Source organism: Colobus angolensis, unplaced genomic scaffold (assembly GCF_000951035.1).
Source record: "Colobus angolensis palliatus isolate OR3802 unplaced genomic scaffold, Cang.pa_1.0 Scaffold108, whole genome shotgun sequence".
In the NCBI taxonomy this organism is placed as follows: domain Eukaryota; kingdom Metazoa; phylum Chordata; class Mammalia; order Primates; family Cercopithecidae; genus Colobus; species Colobus angolensis.
Genome location: NW_012111808.1, coordinates 4,027,491 through 4,047,631, shown reverse-complemented (window position 1 = coordinate 4,047,631; position 20,141 = coordinate 4,027,491). Strand labels below are relative to the sequence as shown.

Sequence of the window (20,141 nt, the reverse complement as noted above, 5' to 3'; positions counted from 1 at the left end):
CCCCTAGTTATGGGTAAGCTCTCTGTGGACAGGGAACAAACTGTGACAAGCGGAACAAGGGCGCTCTCCCTACAGGAACAATTATCCTCAGACTTTCTATCTAGAGAAAGTATTCCATTAAAAAATTGCAAATAATAGGAAATCAACCTCAAACATGCAGGCTTGAGTCCCGTTTTATTTCTATGTCTAGGAACAGCATTTCTCTTTTTTTTTTTTTTTTGAGACAAGGTCTTGCTCTGCCACCCAGGCCGAAGTGCAGTGGCACAATGAGAGCTCACTGCAACCTCAAACTCCTGGGCTCAAGTGATTCTCCCACCTCAGCCTCTCGAATAGCTGGAACTACAAGAGCATGTCACCATGCCCTGCTAACTTTTTTATTTTTTATTTTTTGTAGAGACAGGGTCTCACCATGTTGCCCAGGCTGGTCTCAAACTCCTGGGCTCAAGCGATCCTCCCATCTTGGCCTCCCAAAGTGCTAGGATTATAGGCCTGAGCCACCTTTTCTGGCCCAGTAACAACATTTGTAACAATAAACTCTGGCATGAGAATAACATTATTATAAGGGAATTACTTTGTTTTACATTATTTCATCAATGTTCTAAAATACTATAGTTAGCAGGCTCAATTTTACTGTGTAATAATTTTCACATATAAAATTCAAATCCCTATAATTTCACCCGCAATAAAGGTTACTAACCTTATAGGGCTTTACATTTGCAAGGCACTCACTGCAAAGTTTACAAAGTACCTTTACAATTATTATCTCAAATGCCCTGAGAATCATCGCAGGTGTTACTATTCCAGTTTACAGATAAGAAACGGACACAAATAAGGATTTGATCAATTGCTCAAAGTCTTATGACCAGTAAGTGATAGCGTTAGAACTAAAAGCTCTGCTCTTACAATTTCTAGCAGAATTATTCTTTCTATCACTTTCAATATTTGAGAAAAGTACATTAAATGTTGTTAGAAAATGTTCCCAGGAGGAATGAGTAATTCCTCATTCCCCAATAGCTCAGAAGTTTTATTTTACTTTTCTTTAAAGAAAACAATGAAGTTGCTTGTGTGGAGCCTTGAAGTTAGAACACATCCTAGCTGCATTTACCATGATTTCTTACAGTATTTATCAGCGTGTAACATTAGCACTACAATTATAGCCAAGAAAACTCCAAGAATAATGAAGGGAAACTAGTCCTCCAGCCCTATTCTCTGTTAAAGCAAATCATAAAACTATAAAAGTTAAAACAATACAGTATTAATTCATGAATGGGCAGACAAATCCAGAAGTCTGAAAACAGATTCCAATAACGTAGGAATATAGTATATTATCAAGGGACAACAGACGAATGAATTATTCAACAAATGGCATCAGGTACTGGGGGGCAGTCCATCTGGAATAAAAATAAAACTGGATCTACATCTCACAATTTATACAAAATACATTCTGGATTAAAGATTCAAAAGTATGTAAGACAAAACCATATAGGGCTGGCGCGGTGGCTCATGCCTATAATCCGAGCACTTTGGGAGGCCAAGGCATGCTGATCACTTGATGCCAGGAGTTCAAGACCAGCCTGGCCAACATAGTGAAACCCCTCTCTACTAGAAATACAAAAATTGGTCAGGCGTGGTGGCGCCTGCCTGTGATCCCAGCTATTTGGGAGGCTGAGGCAGGAGAATCCCTTGAACCTGGGAGGCAGAGGTTACAGTGAGCCGAGATTGCACCATTACACTCCAGCCTGGGCAACAGTAAGACCTCTCAAAACAAACAGACCAAAAAAAAAAAAAAATTAAAAATAAAACCATATAAAAATTAGGGGAAAATGAAAGATTTTATTTTAATCTCAGCTTATGGTAAGCCCAATTGTAAACTTCTTCATGATAATAAGTATCTTAAAAAGCCACTTTGGTGAGTTGTAGTACTATCTCAGTATTGTCTTACTATGATGATTAGTGAAGTTAAGCAACTTTCCATACATTTACTGGCTATCTGGCTTTCATCTTTTGTAAAACATTGTACAATTTCCTGCTGAATTTTCTGTAGTTTTCTTCTTGATTTGCAGGAGTCGTTTTTTAATAAATACTGGACAATTCCTCATCTATGTATATTGTAATTATCTTCTCTGACGACGCGAGTTGTCTTTTTACTCTTATGTATGCATTTTAAGAAAGAAAAAGCTGTTCTCACATAATTATAAAATGTTTATAATGGACACAAATGAAACTGGTACTAGATACTCTACCTGGAAGGGAAAGGGAAGTTCCAGCGGGGGAAGAGAGACATTTTTCACTGTGTCCTCTTGCCCTTTTTTTCTCCCCCCAAGACAGAGTCTTGCTCTGTCACCCAGGCTGGAGTGCAGTGCCGCAATCTCGGCTCACTGCAACCTCTGCCTCCCAGGCTCAAGCAATTCTCCTGCCTCAGCCTCCCGAGTAGCTGAGATTACAGGTGTGCGTCACCATGCATTGTTAATTGTTTTCTGTATTTTTAGTAGAGATGGGGTTTCACCATATTGGCCAGGCTGGTCTCAAACTCCTGACCTCGTGATCTGCCTGCCTCAGGCCTCCTGAAGTGCTGGGATTACAGGCATGAGCCACCATGCCCAGCCTGTTTTTTTTATTACTATTTGCATGTGTTTTAAATTTTAGGACAAAGGAAGAAACCCATAAAACCTACTCTAAGCAAGCAGCGGCTAGCTTTTCCTAATTTTATTCTAATATAGTAAGTGACAACGATAAGGTTAAGATGCTGCTTCCCTAGTCATTCCTTTCACTATATGGCCCATCCCCTTGTGTTCAAAGCTCAGGAAACCAGCCCATTCCAGGTTCGAATTGTGAGACAGTATAGCATAGTAGTAATGAGAGCAGCTGCTGCAGTCAGATACCTGATTATAACTCAGCAACTCCGCTACCATTTATATAACCTTTTTCAAGTTATTCGTCCCCTCACTGTCTCAGTTGCCTCATCTGCAAAATGGGGAAAGTAACAAGTCCTCATGTGGTAAGCAGCCTCTAACAGGATCCCAGTGATCCCAAACCCTGGTATTCACACCCATGGGTAATCCTCTTCCCTGAGTGTAGGCTGAATGTTGTGACTGTTTTTAAAGAACAAAATGTAGCCAGGCATGGTGGTTCATGCCTATAATCCCAGCAGTTTGTGGGGCTCAGGCAGGAGGATTGCCTGAGCCCAGGAGTTCAAGGCCAGCCTGAGCAATAGGTTGAGAGCCCATCTCTACAAAAAAATTCTAAAATTAGCCAGGCTTGGTAACATGTGCCTTTAGTCCTAGCTACTCAGGAGGCTGAGGTGGGAGGATCCTTTGAGGCCAAGAGTTCAAGGCTGTAGCGAGCTATGATTGTGCCATTACATTCCAGACTGGGCTACAGAATGAGACCACATCTCTTTAAAAACACCAAAAACAAAAACAAGAACCTGGGTGATAAAACATGTTTGTTGTTTTAAACTAATAACTTTTGGAATGATTTGTTTTTCAGAATTAAATAGCTAATCCACCTAAGCTCTGAGAGTTGTAAGGACTAAAAGAAATAATACATGGCAAGCTTTGAAAAAAGTGCTAGTCACAGAGCAAGTGTCCAAAACATGCTACTTTTCTATTATGGAAACATTAAAGTCTGGCAATGTGGAAGTAATATATGTCTTCCATCATTAGCTCTGAAGTGATATGAGAAGACTTTCCAACTACAAGAAGCCAGGGAAAATATTGACTATTAGCTTTAATAACACCCTACAAAGAAACGTCCAACCTGTAGAAAACTCCCTACCACTGCTTATGCTGTACTGATAAGATAGTGACTAAAACAGTAGCAAAAAGGAGAAATAAAGACAATGAAATACAGTCTCTAACTGAATCATTCCATAAACACAAACAAAAAAAGACAACTATATATAGCCAAGTCCCAACTTCTCAAAATGTGATATCAAAAGCAGACATGAATTCTAAAATGGCTAAAATAGGCTTGCACCAAGTACTTCTTTAGGGTTCTTTGGAAATCTTGGAAATCTGATAAACCAAAGTCTTGAAGGATAAAAATACAGCTTCTTATTTATATAATTATCTTACCCTCCAATATTTGGAACACACAACCAAAAGTGACCTCTGTGTAAATGCACAAAAAGAGATGCTTTGGCAATTCTGACAATAAATTGGTTTGGATTCCTCCTCAAATATTGGTTCCGTATCCTGAAAAGAGAAAGATTTGTAAAACTTTAGGAATAGCTTGATTGTCAATTAAAATTATCACTCAACGATAAAGGCAACAAAATGAAATAAAGGCATCGCTTCATATGTTCATCATTTTGGCCCCTCAGGTAAGCGCCAAGGCAGTAAAAAGCAGCAAAGATCCACCTTAAAAGGAGCTAGGCACAAATACTGTTGCTACAAAATCCCCTGAGATTTCAATTCTGATGAGACTCAGAGTATCATCGCTCTAGTAATGACAGATGATAAAGTCTGCCTTAATCCTAATTTTTGCAGCTATATGTGCTTTAAAAAAGATCTAATCAATTCCTCTATCTTCTCCTGAATTCCATGCCTAAAAATTCCCTAGCTGAAGAGAGTTGGGAACTTGATTTTTCTCACTGATAAAAAAAGAACAAGGAATTCAAGCCCAAAGAACTGAAGTAGATGATAAAAATGGCTTTGTATATTTTTTGTGGCAATTTGCTTTATTTTTTTTTTCCTTTGAGTCAATTTAAACAGAAGCAGCTAAGAAGAACCCCACCTCTTTTATGTTTCACCTCATCTTATCCTGTGCAATATGTTTCTCTATTTTATATCCATGATAGAGCAGATGTTACCATTAAAAGTGAATAAAAAATTCACTCCCATGGCCTACTAGGGAATCTTCCATACTCTGCCTGTAAGAAAATTATCAAAAAATAATAGCTTTTTCCTTCCCCCTTAAAAAAAATGGAAGGGGCATATCATTACTAAAATTTTGAACTACAGAGAATAAAAACAGAGAAATCACTCCAGTTTCCTTTTTCTAACCTGCATGTCACTTATTTCCGAGGTAACGATCCAGACCTTCAGGATGCCAGTCACTGAGAGTGCTACCACCGTGTCCTCTAAGATGAGAAGGGACAAAAAGGCAGCCCAGGTTACGAACATAACACGCTTTCTTTCTACATATTAAGATGTTTTGCTTGAATGAAATTAAACAATAGCATGTTTTACAATTAGCAGAAAAACACAATTCTCTATTTCATGAAACAGAAACCAGGTTTTGAAACACTAGTTAATAAAGATGGCCAACAACTTAAAATTCTAGGAAAATTATTTCTAGCTAATAGAATTTATTTCTAATCAAGTTTTTAATAATTTCAAATGTTCTTGATTACTATGTTAACAATGAACTTTTACACTTTGAAATTCACAACTTTTAATGCTTTATCACAGATGAGCTCAGGCACTTTATTTCTTCAAGGCACTAATTTCTCCCCCTTTCCCACATCCCTTGCCACCTTCCAGATATTTCATTGCACATTACATCCCCCACAGAGTGTGATCAAGAGAAAAATGTGATATAAAATCTAAGTTCCTAAGCTTCGGGTAAGGGACCAGTGACAGCACCAGGGTCATGTACAGGAATTTTGAGAGGATGAGCATTGGAAAGCAGTCAATGTGGGCTCCAGAGTGAGGGAGAGGAATGTTAAAAGCAAAATCACATTTTTCTTCACTAATTAACCAATGAACTTTTAGATAACAAACTATCTTAAATTCAATTTTCTTATCTGTAATCAAATATAAATGAATAACAACAGTACCTATCCTAATGGGTTGTTATAAAAATTAAGACATGCCAAGGGAAAACATTCAGCACATACTAAATTCTCAATAAAGTTGAGTTATTACTGTTATTTAAAAAATTGTTATCTTTAAATAGAAACCTTATCAATATCACATAGTTCTCTAGACACTGTAAGGCATTGGAATGAATTCATTGAAGTTCCATTCTATTCTGTTCAGACTACAGTGTATACATATACAGAAGGAGTATAAAAATTTTAAATATGCAAACTGCTTGGTCACAAATATAGATCTTTTTTAAACAAAGGATTCATTGTAACTAATATTAGAGACAAATATAAGAATGAATAGTTCCCTTTTGCCTGGAAAATTAACGCGAATCTCATTCTCACTGTTATGTTTAGGAATAAAGCAGTAATTATCTAATATGCATAAAAAACCTCTCTGAGAAGGTTCACATTAAAGAAGCCTGCTCAATTTTATTTTACCAAACATCTCCCAAATACATTTGACCAGAGATCCCACCTTTTTGACTAATACCTATTAACAAACTTCAGAACCAACACTCTGAAGAGCAGCAGCAGGAAATGAAGCCAGAGCATCCACTCTTCCCACAGTCCACTTCAGTGCAGGCCTGCACCACTCTCAGCTGGGCTATTAATCTCCTAATTTGCTCCCATCTTTGAAGTTTAAAGCATAAGTCCCTTCAGAGACTGCCCATCACCTACAGTGAGAGCCTGCAAGCTACAGCTCATGAGTCAACTCCAGCCCACTGACTGTTTTGGTAAATAAAATTTTATCGGAACACAGCCAGGTTCATTCACTAACGTATTGTCTGTGGCTGCTTTTGTGCTACACTAGCAGAGCTGAGTCACTGAAACATGGACCATATGGCCTGCAGAGCCTAAAATATTTCATATCTGGCCCTTTACAGTACAAGTTTGCCAACCCATGATCCACAAGGTGAATTCCCTAGCTGATACACAGGGATTTCAAGACCTGTCTCCTGCCAGCTCTGCCAGCCTATCCTGCCACTCCTTCCCTCATGCTTCTTGCCCCAGAAAAAGATAATCTATAGTTTCACACATACACCTATCATAATTTTAATGCTTTTGTACCTACAGACTATCTCCTCTGCCAGAAACATCCTGATCGTATATCTGCTAAACTCTTCCTCATCTTCCAAATCCTAGATCAGACTTCATCTGATCTGGACAGCCGTCTACTGCCCTCAATCAGCCTCACAATCAGCCATCCTCTCCATACTATTTTTCCATCTTGCACACTTTGCACTCTAAACTGTTATTTGTTTATATATCATTGTCCTTTACTAGAATTTGACTCCCTTAAGTATTAATATTTCAATCCCTTGCACCTGGAAGACTGTAGGCATTCAATAAATATTTGCTGAATGACTACTGAATAAAAAGCTATGCGCTGATTTTCCAACCCTAAGAGGTTACAAATGGAAAGCTCGTATAAAGTTGAAGAAAATTCACTAATGGGACACAGTGTAAAACAGTGGTTAAAGTAACTACTCCAAGGTCCTTTAGCAAAGACGCCATCACCCTAACCCTCATCATTCTCCCCATCTATACGATGAATATTAACAGTACCTACCCCGCTATTGTGAGAATTGATCATATGTAAATGCTTAGCAGTCTGCTTGGTACTGTAAACACACAGTAAATAAAAGTCCTCATGGTGATGGTGCTGGTGATACTGGTGGTAGTGGTGGTGGTTACTGACCAGCCTCTATAGGAAGTACATAACTATGAAGCCATTTGAAAGTAAAAGAATGCTCCTTAAAAGGCTTACAAAAGTAGACATTCAATGTTCTGAATTAACTACTGCTCTTTTCCTGACTACTTTTGCTTTCATGGTTGTTATTGAGAGGTTTCAACAAAAATGAAGAAAAGATAATAATATTTACTGAGCATCAAGTACATATCAGCCCCTTCCAGGGACTTTCATTAAATTTAACTGTGTATAATCTCTCCTTTTTCACTATCTCTGTTTGAAATGGAAACATCTCCTATGCCTCGTAAGCAAGTGACAGAACCAGGCTCCAGAAATATACAGGTAAAACTACAGTTCCTCTCAAAGGTAAAACTATACCCCCAAAAGTTAAGACAGTCTTCCTCCACTTCAGATAATCACGCAAAAGCTGGTGATCTATACATCATGGAATGGAGATAAGCCAACAATGAAGCCTTCATTCAATCAAAGATTTCTTTATGAAGGAGGAAACAGACCATAAATTATTAGTGTAGTTATTTCTTAAATAGAAGAATATATCCCAAAGTATGAATTTACAATAAATTGTAGAATGTTACAGCAAACTAAACATTAAGTCATGCTGCTAAAGCTCCTAACAGGCATAATACACTGACCTTGTGTTCGGTGGGATCGAATAATACTCATGGAGCTAATCCAGTCTGGTGATATCTTTGATACTAAGGAGTATAATACTTCAAGGCTGGTAGAATCCACAACAAGGATTTCAGGGTAATGTCCGTGGCATAAAAGCCTTCCTTCTCGCTGATTCCCAACAGAGAACTGGTAGAACTACATTCATGCCAAAAGGAAAAAGATTTCTGAGTGTTTTCCTTTAATTTATATACTTGATTAATATGCATTCATCAAGGTTATTACAATATTCTCCTAAAGCTCAACTTCTTCAGTAAGAAGTTTAGATATTTACCAAATGGTACGTATTATATGGGTGTGTGTGCACACACATATATTGTTATATTAATATTTTTAAATAGCTAACAAAAATTACTTTCCTAACATCTTATCCTCCTTTTTGAACTATTTTGAAACAGAATTCATGATAATTGTTTTTATCCCCCTCTAGCATCTAAAACAGAACTGTTGAATAAATTAATAAAACACCTGAATAAAATCAGCTTTACAAATCACATCAAAAGGGAAACTCAGGTGGGTCACAAAAATAACATGAATTTTAAATTAGTAGAAATAGGGAAATATAGGCTTATAATTACTAGTTATGCAAATACAATTTAGAAGGATGATTGATGTTCAAACATAATCAGGGCCTCAGCTTCCTTATATGTAAAATGGCATACTCCTATTTAATATGTAAGGGTGTCAGGAGGACTAAATCAAACACAATACAAGAAATGCCTACACCGTATCTGCTCAATAAATGTGAGTTACCTTCTCTTCCTTTCCCATTGAAATAATAATGATCATATTTTTAATATAATTCATAATTTTCCCAACACTCAACACAGTAAACAATTAGTAAACTGAAGTACAGAGAATTAGACAGCTATGAAAAAGTAAAAACAAATACCAGGAATGTAAATCAGAAACTACAAATTCCTATGTAACACTATACATATTAAGACAGGCATATGAAACAGTCATGTCTTCTGAAGAGTTGGAAAGTTTTCAAAATACATGTTCAAGGACCAACTGCACGAGCAATAAAAAAGATACGGTCCAAAAAGTAGGTCAATTTGTGTCCATCACAAGTGGAATCACAAAGGCTTTTGCCAGGAAGAATTCCATTATTTAGGACCAAGAGCATTTTCCCAAATAGTGAAGGGGCTCTCACTTGGGTAACCAAGGTAGCCCAGAACAGCAGAAGCAGCAGCAGTTTGCTTGCCCTCTATCTTTCCAAATTAGTCTCCTCTCCTTTCTTACCCTTCCCAACGGTACCATCTTATGAGGAATACTTTTACCACTTCAATTCTAGTTTACTTGTCCTATTACTACTATCCACCATTTTTCATATAAAAACATAGGCTCAATGTTTTAAAAATATTTTAAATTATAGACTTATAATAGTTTGTGCTTAGAGTCACAGAAATAGATACTAACCTGTATGCCAGTATGTGTGCAAGCTAATTTTGTAAATTCAATACATCTGCCATCACTTACATCCCAGAGGCACATCTCTCTATAAAACAAAATAATGGTCAGCTTGAATGTGACTTTTTAAAGCACCATTCAACTTTGTCACAGTGATTTAAAATTAATCTTCCATTAAAACTAATATATTTCAGAAAAAGTAGCATACAGTCACTACTGTTGTTCATCAACATTTCCAGTCCTCCCTCCCACCCTCCCAACACCCCTTCCGAACTGCCCACCCCCCACCACATTCCACATCCTTTCTAGGCCCATAATAAGACTGCATTTCCTGGTTCCCCTGTGGTTAGTGAACCAATGCAAGGCTTTCCAGAGCTCTGTTCCAGAGACTGGCTGCTTCACACAGAGGTTGCTCCCTCACTCTGAACCTCAAAGTAAGGATAACAGTGAAGCAGAGTAGAGGCCTCAAGTGACGTATGAGGGACAAGTGACAAAAACAAGAAATAAACTTCTAATTTAAACTACTGAGATTTTATATTTGTCATCCAGGTAGCTAGAGAATTTCAAACTGCAAAAAACAAAAGTTAAAGTCAAGTGAATTCCAAACTTTTATAAAAAAAATACAAGCTTCCAGTTTTCATGCTGTATTTATTGTAATTTTATTGAATGCATACAAAAAAACTAGATATAAGATTGACAGCTATAACATTGAAAATTAGAAATGTCAACATGACTTGTCCATTGAAGAAATATATTTAACAGAAAAAAATTAATAAAATGCAATAATCCTGATATTATTAGGGTTTCCTTTAAGATACCACTTTCTGTATCTCACATGGTATTATAGAAGACAATTTTTCAAAGAACATTCAATTTAGAATATACATTCTAATGAGAATTATTCTTTAATTCACCAACAGCTATTATATTTTTAGCTTATGCTGCTTCTCTTTGTTCCAACGAATTATATAAGATTCTCTTCAGTGGGGAGAACAATTTCTGTTTTGTTTTGCTTTTTTGAGACAGGGTCTCACTGTGTCACCTAGGCTGGAGTGCAGTGGCACAATCACAGGTCACTATAGCCTCAATCTCCTGGGCTCAGGTGATCCTATCATATCACCTCAGCCTCCTGCGTAGCTCAGACTACAAGTGCACACCATCGTGCCTGGCTAGTTCTTGTATTTCTTGTAGAGACAGGGTTTTGACATGTTGCTCAGGCTGGTCTCAAACTTCTGCGCTCAAGTGATCCGCCCATCTCAGCCTCCCAAAGTGTTAGGATTACAGGAGTGAGCCACCACACATAGCAACAATTTCTTATATAATTCTCTTCAAGTTCCCCAACTTTCTTCAATAGCATATTGTGTAAATACATATAATTTTCTAAGCACCAAAAAATGTTTTAAAAACTTTTTAAAAATCTTTTTAAACATTTAATAACATTGGGCCCTACAATTACTGTGCAATGACCTGCTTCTCTAAGGCGAGCTGCATTCTGAGACTTCGGAACACAAATAGTTATGTTAGTGTATTAATACATATCCATATAATTTCATGAACTTTTTCATGGCATCACCTTCAAAAATTATGCTAGTCTAGCATCATTCAGGTTTTTAAAAGGAAATCTCAAAGTTGTCTGGCAACTCAGTAAAAACAATATGAAGATGAATGATCGCGCTTTAACTCTCATAGTATTCTGAGTTCCTCAAAAGCAAACCGAAGTACATAATCATAAATTACAATCAAATATTATAAAATCATTAACACAGGTAAAATTTACATCCCTAAAATCAGATTTTCAATATCTACCTTTAGACAATAAAAAGCATTTATTTAGTAGATATTCTAAAAGAAAAAAATTACTTGTTTTTCTTTTATAATTAGTTATTACAGTGCTAGTTATAAAGACTCACGAGAAAAACAGGCAAATAAGAAAATACTTACCCACTTTCAGATGCACTCACAATATACTGTTTGTCACTGGAAGCACAAGCTTTCGACAAACAAGTGATTGACGCTGTATGACCAAACAAAAGTGCTCGAGGATTAATCTAGAAATGCAAAAATATGCTAGTTTAAGTACCAAACCTAAAAATTAACCTCTTATTTGGGTGCCAGCTTAGCCACAGTGCAATAGAAGAGTGGGTAGACTGCTAAGGTTTTTTATTCTAGCCTCTGGCTCTTGCACAGCACTGCTGGAGCTACCTGGGAGAACTTCTAGCCCTGAAAGGAAGGACACAGGCCTGGCTGGCTTCGCTACTGGCTGACTGTAGAGACCCAGGGCCTTAAACAAACATAGGCAGTAGTCGGGAGTGGTTACAACAGGCCTCAAGCAAAACCCAGTGCTATGCTGGCTTCAGGGCTGACCCAGCAGGGTACTAGTGAAGGTGGCCACAGGGGTGATTGTGTCATTCCACCCCCTGGTCCAAATGGTTCAAAACAGAGAGAAAGACTCCATTTGTTTGGGGGAAAGGATGAAAAGAGAACAGCCTCTGCCTGGTAAGCCAGGGAATTGTCCCAAATCTTGTCCAAGACCATCAAGGCGGTATCTCTACGCGTCTGCAAGAACCACAATGCTGCTGGGCGTAGTGGCTCACGTCTGTGATCCCAGCACTTTGTGAGGCTGAGGTGGGCAGATCCTGAGGTCAGGAGTTCAAGACCAGCCTGACCAACATGGCGAAACCTCATCTCTACTAAAAATACAAAAATTAGCCAGGCGTGGTGGTAGGCGCCTGTATTCCCAGCTACTCAGGAGGCTAAGGCAGGAGGATCACTTGAACCCTGGAGGCAAAGGTTGCAGTGAGCTGAGATTGCTCCACTGCACTCCAGCCTGGGTGACAGAGTGAGACTCCATCTCAAAAAAAAAGAAAAAAGAAAAAAAAAACCCACTGTGGTACTGGGCTTGGGGCTCCCCTAAAGCAGATACAGCTTAGAACACAACACTCATGTCCTTTCGAATATCTGGAAAGCCTTCCCAAGAAGGACAGGTACAAACAAGTCCAGACAGTGAAGAATACAATAAATATTTAATTCTTCCATGGCCAGACAAGACAAACATCAATAAATGTCAAGACAATCCAGGAAAACATGACCTCATCAAATGAATGAAATAAGGCAACAGGGACCAATCCTGGAGAAACAAATATGTGACCGTTCAGACAGATAATTCAAAATAGGGTTTGAATTCTGTTTTGAGAAAACTCAAAGAAATTCAAGATAACACAGAGAAAGAATTCAGAGTTCTATCAGATAAATTTAAGAAAGAGATTGAAATAATAAAAAAGAATCTGGCAGAAATTCTGAAGCTGAAAATGCAATTGGCATACTGAAGAATATATCAGAGTCTTTTTTTTGAGACAGAGTCTCGCTCTGTCGCCCAGGCTGGAGTGCAGTGGTGCAATCTTGGCTCACTGCAAGCTCCGCCTCCTCGGTTCATGCCATTCTCCTGCCTCAGTCTCCCAAGTAGCTGGGACTACAGGTGCACGCTGCCACGCCTGGCTAATGTTTTGTATTTTTAGTAGAGATGGGGTTTCACCATGTTAGCCAGGATAGTCTCAATCTCCCGACCTTGTGATCCACCTGCCTCGGCCTCCCAAAGTGCTGGAATTACAGGAGTGAGCCACGATGCCCAGCCACATCAGAGTCTTTTAATAGCAGAATTGATCAAGCAGAGAAAAGAAATAGCTTGAAGACGGCCTATGTGAAAACACACAAAGGAAACAAAAGAAAAAAGACTAAAAAGGAATGAAGCATGCCTACAGGATCTAGAAAAATAGCTTTAAAAGGGCAAATCTATGAGTTACTGGTCATAAAGAGGAGGCAGAGAAGGAGATGGGGTAGAAAGTTTACGCAAAGGAATAATAACAAAGAATTCCCAAATCTAGAGAAAGATATAAATATCCAAGTACTTATAGAACATCAAGCAAATTTAACCCAAAGATGACTACCTCATGGTATTTAATAATCAAACTCCCAAAGGTCAAGGATAAAGAAAGAATCCTTAAAGCAACAAGAGAAAACACACAACATACACTGGGCCAGGCACAGTGGCTCATGCCTAAAATCTCAGCACTCTGCGAGGCCCGAGGTCGATGAATCACTTGAGGCCAGGAGTTTGAGACCAGCCTGGGCAAAATGGCAAAACCTCACATCTACTAAAAATACAAAAATTAGCCAGGTATGGTGGCACACATCTGTAGTGACAGCTACTTGGGAGGCTGAGGCACAGGAATTGCTGGAACCCAGGAGGCAGAGGTTGCAGTAAGTTGAGATCACACCACTGCACTTCAGCCTGGGCAACAGAGAAAGACTCTGTCTTAAAACAAACAAACAATGGAGCTCCAACATGTCTGGAACCAGACTTTTCAGTGGAAATCTTACAGGCCAGAGGAGAGTGGCATGACATATTTAAAGTACCAAAGGAAAGAATAGTAAATCCAGCAAAAAATATCCCTCAAGCATGAAAGAGAAATAAAGACTTTCTAGACAAACAAAAGCTGAGGGATTTCATCAGTCCTGGACCTATCCTACAAGAAATGCTAAAGGGAGTACTTTAGTCAGAAAGAAAAGGATGTCAGTGAGCATCTGAAGGTACAAACTCACCAGTAATAGTAAGTACACAGAAAAACACAGAATATTGCAACACTGTAACTATGTTGTGTAAACTACTCTTAAGTAGAAAGAGTAAATGAAACAATCAAAAATAACTACAATGTTTCAAGACACAAGACAGTACCATAAGATATAAGTAGTAACAATAAAAAGTTAAAAAGCTGCCAGGCCCCTGGCTCATGCCTGTAATTCCAGCACTTGGCCGGATATAGTGACAGGGACCTGTAGTCCCAGATACTCGGGAGGCTGAGGTGGCAGGACTGCTTGAGCCCAGGAAGACAAGGTTGCAGGGAGCCAAGGTCATGCCACTACACTCCAGCTTGGGTGAGAGTGGGACCCTGTCTCCCCAAAAAAAAAATAAATAAAAAGTTAAAAAGCTAGGGGAGGAAGTTAAGGTGTCTTTATTAGTTGTTAAGGAGTCTTTATTAGTTGTCCTTGTTTGTTAGTAGTTAGTAGTTAAGGAGTCTTTATTAGTTGTCCTTGTTTGTTTGTGTTTATGCAAATACCGTTAAGTTATTATCAGCTTAAAATAATGGGTTATAAGATAGTATCTGCAAGCCTCATGGTAATCTCAAATCAAAAAACATACAATGGATACACAAAAAATAAAAAGCAAGAAAATAAATCGTATCACCAGAGTAAATCACCATCACTGAAAAGGAAGACCTGAAGGAAATAAAGAACAAAAACAAGAAAGCAAAAAAAAAAAAAAAAAAATAGCAGAAATAAATCCTTACTTAGCTAAAATAACAAGGACTTACCAATAACAACACTGAACGTAAATGAACTAACCTCTCCGATCAAAAGACAGAGCGGCTGAATGGATGAAAAATCAAGACCCAATGATCTCTTGCCTACAAGAAACACACTTCACCTATAAAAACACACATAGACTGAAAATAAAGGGATGAAAAAAGATATTCCATGCCAATGGAAACCAAAGAAAAGCAGGAATAGGTACACTTATATCAGACAAAATAGGACTTCAAGACAAAAACTGTCAGAAGAGACAAAGAAGGTCACTATATAATGATAAAGGAGTCAATTCAGAAGGAGGGTACAACAATTTTAAATATATATGCACCCAGCACCAGAGCACCCAAATATATAAAGCAAATATTATTAGAGCTAACAAGAGAGATAGGCCCCAATACAGTAATAGCTGGGTGTAGTGGTGTGCACCTGTAGACTCAGCTACTCGAGAGGCTGAGGCAGGAGGATCACTTGAACCTGGGAGATCACGGCTGCAGTAAGCTATCATTGCACCCCAGCCTGGGCAACAGAGTGAGACCTTATCTCAACAACAAAAATAATAATAATAAAAATAAAAGTGAAAGACTAGATGTTTTCCCTCTGCTAAGATTAGGAATGAAACAAGGATGTTCACTCTTGCCACTTCTATTCAACATTGTTATGGAGGTGCCATCCAGGAATGTTAGGCAAAAAAAATGAAATAAAAGGCATCCCAACTGGAAAGCAAAAAGTAGAACTATCTCTATTCAAGAATGACATTATCTTGTATGCAGAAATTCCTAAAGGATCTACTAAAAACTATTAGAAGTAATAAGTCCAATAAGGTTATAAGATACAAGATGAACAAACTCAAATGTATTTCTATACACCAGCAATGAAAAATCTGAAAAGAAAATAAATTGAACAATTCTATATCTAATAGATTCAAAAAATAAAATTATTTGAAATAAATTTAATAAAAGTAATACAAACCTTATATTCTGAAAACTACAAAATATCGCTGTAAAAAAACTAAAGATCTAAATAAATGAAATGCATTCAATGTTCGTGGGTCAGCAAAACTGGATATTGTTAAAATAGCAATACTCTCCAAACTGATCTGCTGAGTCAACATATTCCCTATTAAAGCCCCAACTGACTTCTTCGTAGAAATTGACAAGCTGATTCTAAAATTCATACGGGAATTCACGGGATCCCACCGAAACAATCTTGAAAAAGAAGAGCAATACTGGAGGACTCACATATCTGGATTTCAAAACTTAATATAAAATAGTAATTAAGACAGTGGGCATATAAAACAACAGTAATTAGGACAGTGAGTACAGACATCTAGAGGATATGGACAAGAACACACACACAGAACCATAAAATAGAATTGAGAGTCCAGATAGAAACCCATGACATTTATGGTCAATTGATTTTTAAGAATCCAACAGCATGCAATGGAGAACAAGTAGTCCTTCTGACAAATAGTGCTAGGATAATTTGATAGCCACACGTAAAAGAATGAAGTCAAGAAATTAACTAATTAACTAATATTAATTAGTTAACTAACAGAATTAGTATATTAGTTAATTAACAGAAAAATTAACTAATATGGATCGAAGACCTAAATGTAAGAGGTAAAACTAGTATATAAAATTCTTAGAAAAAAACACAGGGATAAATCTTCATGACCTTAGATTTAGCAATGGTTTCTTAGATATGACAACAAAAACACAGGCAAACAAAGGAAAAAGAGATAAACTGAACTTTATCAAACTTAAAATATTTTGTGCTTCAAAGAACACAATCAAGAAAGTGAAAAAACCTGGGATTACAGGTGTGAGCCACCATGCCTGGCCCAGGAGGGACATTTAAAGGGTACAGGATTTGTTTTGGAAGTGATGAAAATGTTCTAAAATTGACCTTGGTAGTGGCTGCACAACTTTATGAACATACTAAGAAACATCAAAACGTGCATTTGAAACAGATTAATTGTGTAGTATGTGAATTATATCCCAAAAAGGCTATTATCCAAAAAATTAATTTAAAAAATCATCTTTCTTGACCCCACATTCCATACCAGTTACCACTCCATTTTCTCTTTTTCCCTTGACAACAAATTCCCGGAAAGAGTTGTCAGAGAAAGGAGTTACAAATATGGAAAGGAGAAAAGTAGGATAAATGCTGTGGTGCTATGTTGGAATTAGATGTATCAGTGAGAACGTGTGTGTGTGTGTGTCCCCAACTCCTATTTCCCTAGCTGTGTCCACTGAGAGCCCTGGAAGCAGAGCATGCTAAGCACTCCATAGTAGCAAGGGATGACAATAAAGGCACAGTCATTTCAAAAATCAATATAACAAAACCTATACTTTGTAAAAAGTTCTGCCCTCTTCAAGGCATTTACCATAGAAGGTTTAAGTGTTTTAAATTTTCTAAAACCTCTTTGGAAAACCTCCTTCAGTATGGGTCATAATCATTTGAAAAATCTTAAATGTAACAAACAGTAAGTCACTAGGGTAGATATTACAATTGAAAAACGGCCAAAAGTCCTCAGAAGTCAACTCTGATGAATAGTGTAAATAACGAATCTGTATTCTACTAGTTTTAGTCAAAACACATTTTTCAGAAAAATCTATTGTGGGCCCAAAAGCATCATTCAGGGACTATATTATCTTCTAATAAGTAGATTTTTATATCTAAAATGTACAATAGGCATTTCAAATACTCACTTCCAGTTCTACTGAAAGATCCCAGAGACATATTTGTCCATCGTGGCATCCTGTTATGATTGTGGCCCCATCATCTGTTAAAAGCACAGCTGAGATGCAATGTGTGGGCGCTTTTCGGCCCCAAAGAACAATGGGTAGAACAAGGCTGTTTCCTGCCATTGTGTTTTCAAACCTGAGAATGTTACAAAAATTGTCAGATATTACAACATTTCTCTCAAAAACATGTTATATATTTTTGTTATAAAACCAACAATTTGAAAATTATCATATATTTCTAGGAGTAAATTGCAGCTACTTAAATATTTATTATTTTCAAAAAAAATAACTAGTTTATCATAACTCTAGATTCAGGTGCTTACAAAATAATATACAATCAACACCTGCGAAAAGAAAGAAACAACAAAATAATAATAAACAGGTCTTTACCCCAGGCATTTGCAGTTTTTAAAATTTACTAATGAAAGGCCAATGACTTCAATACCTCATATTTACCTAGGACTTCACAGTTTACAAAGCACTTTTATGTATACTATTCCATTTTGATTCTCAAAACAGCCTTTTGAGGTTGGCCGACTAGAAACTGAGGCATAAACATGACCTGCCCTAGGACACGGAACTAGCAAGTCATAAAACTCAAATACAAATCCTGACCTTCAGATCCCAAGCCGTATGCCTCCATTAAAAAAGACAGGTCAAACTGTTCTCAGAAAGTCTGGTACACACAGACTGTACTGTACCACTACCACTAGAAAATAATTACGAAGAACTTTTCAAGTCCCAGAAATTTTTCTGAACATTGTGTGTGTGTGTATAAATATAAGTACATATATAACTCAACTAATCCTTACAACAAATCAGTAGGTAAACACTATTATCATTCCTTTTTCATAGACAAAGACACCGAGGCACAAAGTGACAAGTGATGGAGCCCAGATCAGAACGCAGGCGGCCTGACTTCAGAACCTGTGGTCTTTCTTAATCTGCTAGGCTACTGATGACAAATGAGGTCTCCAAAACAGTAATAAATACCAAGGCCAAAGAAAAACTCAGTCCTGTTTCACACTGTGCTAAACATTTTCAAAACGTTGTTCACGGCCGGGCACAGTGGTTCACGCCTGTAATCCCAGCACTTTGGGAGGCCAGGGTGGGTGGATCACCTGAGTCAGGAGTTCAAGACCAGCCTAGCCAATATGGTGAAACCCCATCTCTACTAAAAATACAAAAATTAGCCAGGGCATGGTGGCGGGTGCCTGTAATCCCAGCTATTTGGGAGACTTGAACCCGGAAGGAAGAAGTTGCAGTGAGCCAAGATTGCACCATTGCACTCCAGCCTGGGCAACAAGTATGAAGCTTTGTCTCAAAAAAAAAAAAAAAAATTGCTCAGTGAGAAACCCATTCAACCACATTTACTCCAAACCTGTTATGCCTGAAGGTCATGAATGTCTTTTGTCATAAACTCTGAACCTTGAGGGAAGAAAAGAATGTCTTTGTAAACTCATTTCTCCATTAAAGAAAAAAATGTAGCTTCTGGTGAAGGGATTTAAATTTGAGATACTAATCAATTAACCAGAGCATACTGGAGTTTCTTGCGGGAGAGCACATTTGAGGAAGTATTCCTTAATACAACAAAATTAAAATCTAATTGGCAAAACAATATTTAGGAGGTAAAAACTGTGGTTAAAGACCTAGACAACAGGAGTTCAGAGAAGTTAGAAAAAGAAGACTGGAATAGTCAAAGAAAGCTGCATAGAAGAGAGGACTCTGATAGATCTCATTAGATACTAGGGGTCACCTATAGCCTGAGAGATGGCCAATCAAAAGTTATAATCATTAAAGATAAAATGAGGCAACGGCCAGGTGCAGTGGCTCACATCTGTAATCCCAGCACCTTAGGAGACCAAGGTTGGCAGATCACTTGAGGTCAAGAGTACAAGATCAGACTGGCCAACTTGGTGAAACCCCATTTCTGGTAAAAATACACAAATTAGCCAGACATGGTGACACATGCCTGAAATCCCAGCTACTTGGAAGGCTGAGGCAGGAGAATCGCTTGAACTCAGGAGGTAGAGGTTGCAGTGAGCCAAGATCGTGCCACTGCACTCCAGCCTGGGCAACAGAGTGAGATTCTGTCTCAAAAATAATAATAATAATAATAATAATAATAATAATAAAATAATTAATTAAAGAAATAAAATGAGGCAAGTAAAAAACTGAATGACACTGGAATGCTTACTAAAAACAATCTATATTACATCTTTTTTTGTTGTTAGAAGCAATAATTTTCAACACTTTGCTTCCCCAAAAACTTCATCTCTTTTGCTACAAGGGGTATACATTTAAAAAAAAAAAATCAGAAGTCCACTTCTTGTTAGTAAAACCCTATTTGTGTCATGCCAGTTTCATAAACTACCATGACACTAACAATTATTTCCATATTCCTATTTGACATTAGAAAATA

The 20,141-nt window shown here is 37.6% G+C and overlaps 1 protein-coding gene across 2 annotated transcripts in view; it reads right to left on the bottom strand.

The window, feature by feature from the left end:
- WDR7 (WD repeat domain 7) overlaps window positions 1-20,141 on the bottom strand; it is a 382,832-nt gene that overhangs the window by 341,913 nt on the left and 20,778 nt on the right. For both annotated transcript variants that reach the window (XM_011949222.1, XM_011949231.1), the window contains exons 2-7: window positions 17,684-17,855; window positions 11,550-11,656; window positions 9,618-9,696; window positions 8,159-8,333; window positions 5,007-5,083; window positions 4,077-4,196 (exon numbers count right to left, since the gene is read on the bottom strand). In XM_011949222.1, coding sequence (XP_011804612.1) covers window positions 4,077-4,196; window positions 5,007-5,083; window positions 8,159-8,333; window positions 9,618-9,696; window positions 11,550-11,656; window positions 17,684-17,842 — 717 coding nt within the window. In that variant the 5' untranslated portion in view covers window positions 17,843-17,855. The remainder of the gene's footprint in view (window positions 1-4,076; window positions 4,197-5,006; window positions 5,084-8,158; window positions 8,334-9,617; window positions 9,697-11,549; window positions 11,657-17,683; window positions 17,856-20,141) is intronic.